We start from the raw sequence: 12,131 nt of genomic DNA, 5'->3' as shown, positions 1-12,131 counted from the left end.
GTACCTAATTTACCGCCTTGAACTTTTTTCTCTAGCGTTAAAGTGCCTAGTACTACATTTTAGATATCACCAGCTTTTCTATTATTGATTTTAAATTTTATGCACCTACGATGTTATAATCAGGTTATATTTTTTTTATAAGCTTTAATTTGATAACCTAATAAAATAATAATTAATATTTAATATGTTATACACTAAACTATATATATAGACTAAAAATTTCAATATATATAACTTAAATCATCTATATTAGGTAGGCTGTTTAGACGTTTACCACATTTTAAACACATATAATATGCATATATATTTGCTAATTATAGAAATTTGTCAAGTGTTGGTCTCACAAATTTCACAATTTCAGTTTCATAGGTTGAATATTTCGAATAGAAATTGTAAAAATTTGGGTCATGATACTAATATGAATTCATTTGATTATTCGACTTGATAAGGCTATATGACTCTGTGTTGTCTAGGGTATCTATCTTCCTTATATGCAAAATGTGGGGTACGTTGGTACCATCTTCCAGACAAACTCAATCATTTTCGTCTAAAAGAAATGGACAAAAATCTGACTTTACTGCCTTTCTCATTTAGGAAATAAGGGTTCCATTGCCAGTACATTTAGCTACAGGTCAAAAGAATGAAGACAAAAATAAGCGAATAAAATAAGAATCTGTTGGTAAATAACAACTCACAAGTGAGGGCAGCAAAAATATTATTTGTGGATGGTATAGATTTGCAGCTTATAGTCAGAACTCAGAAGTATTCAAAAGAAATCTAGTGAAAATCTGTCCTTGAGTTAATTTTGGACCAATATAAAACGAGATATCAAATTTCCAAAGAGTTGGAATCTCCCAAAATATATATATATATATATATAATATATATATATATATTTATTATATATACTACTAGTAATAATTTGTATATATCTAGAGTATTAAGAACCTTAACGCATTAAGTACTTTTTACAAATTGAGCCTATAAAAATGTCAAGAAGGTCTCATGAGAGAGTAATGGTAGCCATTTTTGTGAGACCAGTTTTGATGTCTTAATATCTGCTGAGGGAATCCTGATGATGCTGCAGCAGTTGTAAGTTGCTGAGGAGGGATATTATTGGATTGCCATTGTTGAGTATCACTTGCTCTTCTATTTGTAGCTCCAATTCGGCCCCCATTGCTGCTGCTTGGAAACTGAATCTAACAATTTGAACAAACTTTAGAAGGATGACAAAATAAATATTCCTAGGAATTACACTAATGAAAAATGGATTTATACACCGATTGTGTATTATAATTTTATACTATTTGGTGTAAATTAACTTGTTATAGCATGCAGTTTGATTTTTTCTAGGTAACTAGTTCCATTTAATTATGGCTGATTTGTGTAGATATTTTTTTATTCTGTTAGTTAGTCTATTGAAAAAAGAATTGAACTTATAGTAAAACAAATTATATACTATCAGTGTAATTTAACTTGTTACATTAAATTATTTGCTTTATTTTTCGGTTACTAATTTTCTTCTTATAAGTATTGCCCTTTAATTATTTTTTAAGTGATCTAACAATGAAATAATTAGTAGTAGAAGTTAAAATCAAGTTAAAATGGATACTGACGTGATAATTTGACGAGCTGAAGTGTGGTGGAAACGTCATTTGAATCATTTGGGATTCAGCAGCTCTCATATATTGGCCAAACCTTTGCATTTCATTGTTGTTTGGCTTGAAGGAGGCAGGAGAATGTAGGTGCGTTTGGCTCAAGAGCTGCAAAGTTTCCGACTCATTGTACCCATCTCTTCTTCGGGCATCAACATCAATTGGACTAGGTTGCTGCTGAAATTGAAACATGTATAATAAGGAGTGAAAATATACTACTAATAGTTGTTAAAATTTTAATGTTCAAGGTGTCCCTACTGTAATTGTTCAATGTTGAGAGTGCAAAGTATCATTTTATCCCTAATAACAATCCCTTATATGGATTACATGATATGTTTGAAACCACAAGATTCAAACGTATGTATGATGCTTGCATCAGGATAACTGCCTACATTACACTCCCCTTCAGGTGCGGCCCATTCCAGGATCCGACGTAAACGTGAGATTCTTTGTACATTGGACTGCCTTTTTTTGATATACTATGCACACCTTTAATTTTATACCATACAATTCAAAAATCTTCTTTACGAACTCATAAATTATAAGATATATAAAATGATCAAAGAATATATGGACAAGGAAGAGAAAATGCAAGATAGAGGTTAGAAGAAATTAAGCTAGAAAAGTTATGTATGTACCTTGGGCCTCAAACCGTGGTGCCTCCAATCAACTTCAAATTGCATCGAAGAACTTTTATCTCTATTATTATTATCCTCCATTTTTTGCTTTGAGCTCGCGCCACCCAAGCTTAAGTCAAGGCTGTGATCTGCTGCCTTATAATTAGTACATTCTGGGAAAAGCACATTTTACGAATGTTTGTCGGCGATTTTTCTTTCTCTTTTCCTTTTATTGTGAAAAATTACAACACAAAATTAGAACCAAAGGAACAAATAACATATTTACCAGCTGAATTAAGTTCATTTTCATAAATGCTAAGATCGAAGTTCGTAACTGCATCCTTCCCATTACACTTGATGGCAGCTTTATCATAAGCCCTATAAAGAGAAATGTACAAGAAAAAAATAAAGGGTATTTTAGCAGTGCCGGTGCCAAAAATTCAAAAAGAATTCAAAAACTTCTAAGGGGATTCAATAATTTTAATATATATCAAAAAATTATATATTCGTTTAGCGTAATCTTCAGATGAAGAAATTCAATTCAGCCCCTTAAACACATTTAGCTCCGCCAATGTGCTTTCAAGGCCGACTCCAACCTTACGTGGAGTAAGGCTTGTGCCCTAGGCCCCCAAATTTGGGGGGGCATTTTTTAAAAATAATAGGTTCATAGGTATTTGAAAAATAATATTTAATATTTTTAATACAAAACTAGAGTTTTTAATATAAAGAAAAGAAAACTTTATAGATACATAAGTAAAATAATAAATTGACTTACTTAAAAATGTGTAAATGAATAGTTTTCATAACTTTTATTTTTTTATTTTTTACTCAATTAAAAAATTTGCTCTCTTCCTTAATTTGTCCAAGTCAATCTTTCTTTTTTTTCAATCTCTCCATATTTCGGAAAATCCTATATATTTTTTTGTGTTTCTCTTTTACATTCTTACTCACTTCTTTCTCCAAGATTTCATTACTCACTTTCTTTCTCCAAAATTTCACTAGTTCAAGTATTTAGCAATACTTTTAAGCTTTCAATAGTTCTATACTTCTATTGCTTTGTAAAATCTTATCTAAGATCAATAATATCTCAAAAAAGATTAAATAAGTTGGTTATATTATCAATCGAGCAAGAATTATTAGAGAAAATTAATTATAAAAGAATTATTAACAACTTTATATCTAAAAAAATTACTAGAAGAATTGATTTCAAATAAAAACATATCTTATAACTTTCTTTTAAAAATTTAGGTCTCATATTAAAATTTGATTTTAGGTCCCGTATGTGCTTGAGCCGCCCATGTGTGCTTTAGCCCTCACTAGTATGTAGCTGGACTAAGTGTAAGAAATTTAATCTAATATTTGGCAAAGAAGAATAAATTCAGCACTAGAGACACCCACCTGGCAGCTTCAACTTCAGTATCAAAGAGTCCCAGATAGACGTACCTGTTTGGAGAAAAACAAAATTGGAAAGAGGGAAATCAATAGCAAGCAAGGAATGGTAGTGACAACAAAAGGATTATTCCATGAAAATGGATTCAAATCAGGAGAATAAGTCTTTTCTTCTTTACTTTTTGCCTAATAACTGTCCCATTCTAGCTTCCCATCTACCACATTTGTGCAAAGTCACCCCTCTATACTTGGAACTTCCCCTCGGAAAACCAGTACTTTGTCTCCGAAGTACATGCACAAATTCTTCCTTAGTCAGATTCTTCATCTGCTTCACATAGCAAACCAAAAAGAATATTTACAACATAAAATAGAAAAAAATTAAAAACTTTTGCGTTTAATGTCGTATGTTTCGTGTTGAGAATACAGTACGTGTAACACATAGAATATAGGCTCCATTGCATCTGGCATGGGCAAATCACAAATGGTGCATATAAACCATTTGGTTCAACTGCAACATTTCTTTTTTACGAACATAGATAAATGGAAAAATTAAATCACTTATAATTTTTATCTTATAATTTCAAATGAGTAATGGATTCAGTGATAAAACCCAAAACATTAAACTCATGAAATTTAAATTGTGAACATATCTCTAATCTCGTGTAAAGCAAACACTCTGTTGAGGATTAGGGAATCACTATTCAGGATTAGGAGAGAGTGAAACTTAAAGTAGAAAAGCACATTCTTTCATAGTCTGTCACTTTGATTCTACCTGTTTTAAGTTATCCTCATAATCCTCCAGGTTAAAGTTTATGTCCGCCTCCACTCCCCGGAACTTGATTGCTGCCCTATCATATGCACTGAAACAACATTTTTTCTATTTAATCAAGTTTTCATCTCCCATTTCAAAGAAAATAAGTTCAAGAATCAAAGATCTCACCGAGCTGCTGCATGTGCTGTATCAAATCCACCTACAGAAATTGATCCTTGTGAGATTAATTTTCAAGGATATAAGAAGATATCACTAAACTTAGAGAAGAATGAAGGTAAAAAACAGTACCTAGATAAACTTGTTTCCCACAATCCCTGAGAGATATTATATAATATAATTAGTGAATTAGAATATTGGAAAGTTAGCAAAGACTGTTTCTTCTTATTTGTCTAAGCACAATAATAACTATGTGATACTTGTGTTGGTGTAAATTATAACATAATTATTATTATTAAGGGCTCACCATATGTGTGATTCCCACCGGCCAGTTCTCCGGTAAAAGGTAACACCACGATACTGTGAACTCCTAGACCTCGGACCACGCCGGCTCTTTTTCATAGGCTGCGACAACTCAGTAGCTTTTCCCACTGGCAAATTACCAGATGTCTCCGAATCATAAAATTTTACTCCAGCCCAATGGGCCCTTGGAAATCTAGAGGATCTATCATCAAAATCGGCAGCAGCTCCAATTTCCAACTCATCAACCGGAAAAAATTGCCGGGTAACCGGCGGTTCACTCTCCGACGACAACTTCTCGTCGTTACATGGACCTATCATAGAGAAGCCGAAAATTTTACTAGGATTAGTTGATTTCTTACCTTTTTGTCCATTATCTTCTTCTTCTAATTCCTCGGAAACATATTCCTCAATATTATTATCTACTGCTGATGAACTTGAATTCGAAACAGATCCAACACCTTTACCTTTCTCATCATCACCTTCTTCTGATTCATCGCCCCTTGAATTATGTGGTGAGTCATTTAGATTCCACATTCTCTCTATGATTATCGTTGTCTTCAGTTTCCTAACCTATATATAAATGTTTTTTCTTTTTCTTTCCTATCTGTCTAAATTGATGTGTGGAGTTGAATTTATAACCAATAACCAATAATGGTAAGACGGAGCTTTTTGCTGAGTCTTCAATGAACACAAGAAACATACGACTTAAAGAGAGAGGTTAAGTTGTTGCAAGAAAAGTTTTTGAGAGAGAGAGTGTGTGTACTTTTGATAGGCTTGGCTAATAAATTATATGTTGACTACTAACTAGTTGTAGTATTTTCACTACATCTTGTGCATTCCTCTCTTGGCTGCCTAATACAGCATAGACGAGGCCAGTGTTAGAATCCCTACACTAAAGTAGCCAACCATAACCATAATGCCAAGCCCACCCACTCCCACATTTTATTCAATATGTTGTACCAAAGTAAGCCAGGTCATTACTCTCATTTTTAAGGATATTTGATTATAATTATATTTTAGGTGAAGTGTCAATTGTACAATAAAGGGTTGTTTGGTATGAAGTATAAGAATAGTGTTGAATATGGTTCTGGTATTAGTAATGATGAGATTAGTTAGGCTATCATTAGTTATATTGAGATTATTTTTATTCACCGTTTGGTGTATTAAAACATTACATAATTTCTAAATTTTTTTGGTTATTTCCAAAAACACCCCTCACGTCCTTTAACTTTGTACATTTTGAGGGACAATTATGTGTTTAATCATGCTTATGCAAGTATTAAAAAAAATTCATTGCTAATACCATAGTTTGTTATGTATTAGTTATAAATAGGATAATACCAAATAGGATGTATACATAAATTGAAAAAATGTGCCAAACAAGTATTAGTTATACATAGATTTAAAAAATATACTTCATCCGTTCACTTTTACTTGGCACGTTTTGACTTTTCACGCCTCTTAAGAAATAATAAATGAAATGCATAATTTATCATGATACTCATATTAATTGATGCATATTTTATTAGATTTGAGAAAATGATTTGAAATGAGTAATAAATACTGTGGGTATAACATGAAAAAAACTTTTGTCTTCTCTTGATATGCGTAAAATGACAAGTAAAAATAAAAATATATTTTTAATATACATGTCAAGTAAAAATAAACGAAGGGAATATCAAACAAGATATTAATAATGCACGAAGCTAATGATTATATTATTGTTCCTAAATACATCCTACCAAACGACCCCTAAAAGTTAAAACTCCACGCACCCCTATATGGCTGCAATACCCCCGCCCATCCTTTTCTTTTTTCTCTCTGTCTACAACCATCTAGTGGAGTATCTCTTATTCCCAGTGACTGGTGAAGAACACCACTTTTTCCCTCTTGTTTTGTCATTCATAAATCCTTTTGTTCTCTTTTGTTTATTAAACTCACTTTTTCTGTTTTCTGTAAATCTGCTCCAGTTTTGAAGTGTTGTCCCCTTTAGGGCTCTTCGTTTAATCACTCTCTTTACACTCTTTAATGAAAGGAAAAGTGTGTGCCAGTGACTTTTACTGATCTCAAAATCTATCTGATACAGTATATTTTCATATTGGCTCGCTCTAAGTTAGTAGAAAAAGACGGGGAAAAAAAGAAAGAACCATTCATAAACACTCGAACAGCATTCCTCCATCTATGATATTATCTCTCTCTTCTCTCTCTCTCTAGTAGACTAGTACTATATACTTTTGTATTTTCGTATTATGTATGCATTCTCCTTTTATTTTTACTTGTCCACTATTAATTTTATACATCTCTTAATAAATAATAAATGAAGTACATAATTTATCATGATCATATTAATTGATGTATATTTTTAATGGTTTTAAGAAAATAATTTAAAATGAGTAAATAATGTTGTGAGTATAATAAGAAAAAAGAAATTGTATTATCTTGATATGATAAAAGTGACAAGTAAGAGTAAAAATTTATTTTTAAAATACTAGACAAGTAAAAGTGAACGGAGGAAGTACTCCATCCGTTCATTTTTACTTGGCACGTTTTGACTTTTTACGTTCCTTAAGAAATAATAAATGAAGTGCATGATTTACCATGATACCCATATTAATTGATGCATATTTTATTGGATTTGAGAAAATGATTTAAAATAAGTAATAAATACTGTAGTTATAATAAAAAAATAATTTGTAATATACGTAAAGTAACAAATAAAAATAAAAAAATATTTTTAAGTATGTTTTACCTATTAATGGAAATGGACAGTACCAAGATTAGAAGGAAGACTTAATTACTTTTATTAGCTGTACTTAGTTATCATTTCGCTGTCATTTGTACTCTCACGTCAGACAAACCATTTAAACATTTACTGCTTGCATTCAACGCTTTTGTTTTGAGCTTGTTTATACCTTTTGGGATGCGAAATGTAAGCAAATGAGTAGCCGGTTTAGCCAGATTGGAAAAATCAATTTATTTTGATTATTTTTTTTTAAATTGTTTTTTTTAAAAATATTTTTGGTAAGAAACAGTTTATGTTTGGCTAATTAATTTAAAAAGTACTTTTAAGCATCAATTGGTGTTTGACCAAACATTTAAAAACTGTTTCTAAGTGTATTTTTCTCAAAAGTGCTTCTCAAAAAATTATTTATGAAAAGAAACTACTTTTTATGTTTCTCCTCAGAAGCACTTTTTTTCTCCTAAAAGTTTGACCAAACACTTAAAAAAAAATTTTAAAAAATACTTTGAACTTGAAGAATCTTGGCCAAATTGGCTAGAAGTTTCATAATGGTTACGCAGTTGAAGTCAAGAGGTTTGAGGTCATTCTATTTATATCTAAATTAAGTATTGGTTTTTGTTTTTTAAATTGTTTTTATTACATATCAACCTTATGGGTTCTGCATTTTAGAATAACGATTTCAAGTGTTAATGATTGAGTTCTAAATTTTATATTTTTATATATTTAATAAATTTTAAATATTAAATACATTATTTAAGCAAAAGTTATTGGGTTCAATCGAACGCGTAACTTAGCTTGTGCCTCGTCCCTGCATAAGGGTAGTGTAAGAAAAATGGGAAGAAAATTCAAGTAGCCAATCAGTAGAATTTTGTTAAAAGATGTTGATTTGCACCAGTTCCGTTGTATGTTCTGTCTTGATTTATTTGCTACTAATTATGTACGAGTGAGGCAATATTTTGCCTTTGATGATGAACATTTTAAAAAAAAATCCAAATATCTTTAAGAATATAAAATTATAATTTACAAAGAATGGTTTTCATTGATAGTATATTATAATACATACTCCAATAAAAAAGAGGAAATAGTAAATTGGGAGAGGACAGGAGGTTATTTTGGGAATAGGATGGAGGGGAATTATTGTGAGTCAGGGCCAGGGCAGAGGGGGTAGAAGGTTTGGTTACAGAAAAAGGAAAGTGGAATAATAGCAAAAACAGGAAATACTTTCCAGAATAGTCCAATCCAAGAGTACTAAAAGGGGCCACTCTTTGTCTCATTTTGCTCTTCAAGTAACCAATGGCCAATGCCAACATCTGACTACGTACCTCGTATTTAATATGCCCTTCCCCTCTTCACCACTCTCACGTTATCAGCGTCTGCCTTTCACTTTCCTTACCCCAATATTGTCACTCACAAACCCAAAAAAAAGGGGATTTAATTTAATGAATAAAAGCACCAAGGCGCCAATTGTGGTTATTTTAATAAAATAAAAAAATAAACAAAAATAAGTAAATATTTTTTATTCGTTTTTTTTACTTTTAGGGTAAGCAAACTTGTCACTTAGTTTTCAAGGAGGAGATCAAATGAAAAACTTAATTATAATTCTTTGTTGAAGTTTGATAAATATTTTGTGTAGGAGTCTAGGAGATCGAGAGTCTTAGCTAGCTAGCTTTTGGATATAGATTTAGTTGATACTTAAAAAAGGGGGTTTTGAAGTTATGTTGAAAAATAATTGATGGTAGGCTAGAATCACGTGTTTTAGTCCTAGTTTGCACTCTAATTACTATATTTTACTTTTGTTTGATCTTAAATGTTAGTGTATTGCACTTATTATGTGTTTTATAACTTGTAGGAAGTGATTTCGAGTTAAAAAGATATCTGGGAGCTAAATTGAACAAGTTAGAGCTTTGAAGTCTGAGTAAATGCCCAAGAGATTAAACCGGGATCGCGTTCGGGGGTCGGGATCCAAGTCTGGATGTCAAAACGCGAAACAAACTAAACACTCTGAAAAACCTTCACTGTCGTGCAGCATGGGGTGACGCGGCAGTGTATTTCTGATGTTGCCCGTCAGAACATGCTCTCTGAACTTCTCCACTAGCGCCCTGCATAGGACGGCGCAATGCGCGGCGCGCCTGTGCAATTTTCTCAGAGTATTTTTCCTGTTTCAGCTTTGAAAAGGTAATTTCGCCTGGGGCCACTCCTACAGTGTATAAATTCACGAAAAAAATATTTTTCAAGGGACTTTTGACCTTGGAACCTTTGGAAGAGCATCGGAGGTTACAAGACACAGGATTTCATCATATTTCCATTAATTCAATACGAGAGTTTGGATTGTAACGTTAGATTGATGTTTTCTTATTCTTTAATTATATTTGTGATGACTTCCTCCATGATTATGGAGTAGTTTACCTTAGGTTTGACGGATATGGTGTGTTGATAAATATTTATGGATTTTAACTCTAGTTCGTGCTTTAATTCGTTTATGAAGTTTTGAATTGTTTCAACTTTATTCATCAATTCATTTAATCGAAAGAGGAATATTTTGGTGATTATCTTTTCATTATTTTATTTTATTTTATTTAATTCATTCATTCTCTTAAGTAATCGAAAGATCTTATTAAATTATTGATTAAATCAAGTTAGGAGAATATTCGAGAGACCTTTTTCTAAGGACCAATCCATTAACGCATGCTCGCATACTTCACAGTGCTTATATTAGTTCACCTCGTAGAGTTAAGATTTAATCGAGAGAGGAGCCTTGCCTATACGTTTGAACTAAGCTTTGAGTGAATTCGTGGGAATCATTAGAACATTAGAGTGAATTAAACTAGAGTTAAATCCTAAATATCTATCTTGGACCTATCATGTCAAACCCTTAATCCTCACATTGATAAGAAATCAATTCTGCGAATCTCTAACTCCTTGATATCAATTGTCAATTGCTTTATTTTAGTAGTTAAACGTAGTTCATAATCAATACAAATCAAGTTTTGGTCATCCTGAATAGCGTTAAGCTAGAAATTACTTGAGCATTATTTAAATCAAATCCCTGTGGAGACGATAATTTTACTATACTATCTTTGATTAGCGAGCATCAGTTTTGTGCTCGTCAAATTTTGGCGTCGTTATCGGGGATTGGCAATCAATAGTGTTCAAAATAGTTTTGGTGCTAATTAAGGAATTTATTCTTGTTTATTTTTATTCTTCACGGGTTTCTCTTCCATGTGCGGGCAACAGGTTAAGTTCGTGGTGTATGACTCTATCTTCTTCAAAGGAAGTAATACCCTACAAACCGGAGTTAGAAAAACACCTGCGACAACTAAGGAAAGAGAAAGAGTTCACCAAAAAGTTCTTGGGGAAACCTTCAACCCAATAACACATGGCCAATAGCGATGATGACGAGGTAGATTTAGCTGAAAGAGAGGCAACACATCATAGAAAAAAGTTGCAAAGATAGCAAGTGAGGCAGCCCATAGAGCTATTGAGGAGACCGTCAAAGATGATAGGGGTCGAAGATTCAATCTGAATCGACCCTTAATTGAAGATCAGTTCGAGAACGCGGTACCCAGGCTTGGTAGAGCATTGGGTGATTATGCCAGACTAGTCTACACTTAGGGACAGTCCAGTGTTAGACCTCCACCAGTAGCAACAAACCATTGCGTATTGAAGCAAGGCTTGCTTCAGACTATCCAGAACAACTGTGTTTTCAGATGGAAGGTAAATGATGATCCTAACACTCACTTGATGGATTTTGAGGAAATCATGAACACCTTCCAGTACAATGGAGTGTCGAAAGATGCAGTCTACTTAAGGGCATTCCCCTTTTCACTGAAGGCTGACGCGAAGAACTGGCTTCGTAGCTTACCAACGGGGTCAATCAGGACATGAGAAGATATGAATAGAAAGTTTCTTGACAAATACTTCTCAACTGCAAAATTAGCGAAATTCAGAAGAGAAATTCACAACTTCTGCTACACGGACAATGAAACAGTTTTCGAGGCTTGGGAAAGATTCAAAGAGATAATGAGGAAGTGTCAGCATAATGGGATTGAATTGTAGATGCAACTCCAGGAATTTTGTGATGGGCCGACACCTCCCTCAAGAAGAACTCTGAACACTGTAGTGGAGGTCCTTTAATAAACAAGACTCCTAAAGAGATTGTGGAAACTCTTGTTGAGCTCTCTGAAGATACTAACAAGTGGCTGGCTGAGAGCAATGATAGAAGAAAATAAGTTGGGGTTCATCAAGTAGATTCTAACACAACAGTGAAAGCCCAACTAGACGCCATGGCCAAGGAGATAAGGAAGTTGACCTTAGCCAAGGTCCAGAGCCAACCAACACCAGTTTATGATTTCTGTGAAATGGGTCATCCAACACATGTGTGTCAAGCCTTAGCTGCAGATGAAATGGTAAATGTTGTGGGAAGATTTGATAGAGGTAACTACCAAAGTGGTAACAATTTCAATCCTATGGGGCAGATGCACCCATGCTTTTCTTGGAAT

The 12,131-nt window shown here is 33.0% G+C and overlaps 1 protein-coding gene across 13 annotated transcripts; it reads right to left on the bottom strand.

The window, feature by feature from the left end:
• Positions 1-698: 698 nt before the first annotated feature.
• LOC107810888 (AP2-like ethylene-responsive transcription factor TOE3) lies at positions 699-5,653 on the bottom strand. Of its 13 annotated transcripts, none has more exons than XM_075234338.1 (11): positions 5,357-5,653; positions 4,897-5,203; positions 4,722-4,747; positions 4,602-4,632; positions 4,434-4,521; positions 3,841-3,986; positions 3,671-3,715; positions 2,559-2,650; positions 2,294-2,445; positions 1,617-1,829; positions 699-1,193 (listed from the first exon to the last, which is right to left on the bottom strand). In XM_075234338.1, the coding sequence occupies exons 1-11, from the start codon at positions 5,424-5,426 to the stop codon at positions 993-995; spliced, it is 1,371 nt and encodes a 456-aa protein (XP_075090439.1). In that variant the 5' UTR covers positions 5,427-5,653; the 3' UTR covers positions 699-992. The 13 variants fall into 13 exon arrangements, with proteins under 13 accessions (XP_075090439.1, XP_075090441.1, XP_075090435.1 ...); XM_075234340.1 differs by having other exon boundaries at positions 2,294-2,421; XM_016635722.2 differs by having other exon boundaries at positions 775-1,199; positions 1,617-1,832; positions 3,841-3,989.
• Between the last annotated feature and the right edge of the window lie 6,478 nt (positions 5,654-12,131).

The sequence above is a fragment of the Nicotiana tabacum genome, chromosome 17 (genome assembly GCF_000715075.1).
Source record: "Nicotiana tabacum cultivar K326 chromosome 17, ASM71507v2, whole genome shotgun sequence".
NCBI lineage: Eukaryota > Viridiplantae > Streptophyta > Magnoliopsida > Solanales > Solanaceae > Nicotiana > Nicotiana tabacum.
The sequence above is the reverse complement of the archived record's forward strand: the minus strand, read 5'-3'. Positions and strand labels throughout refer to the sequence as shown.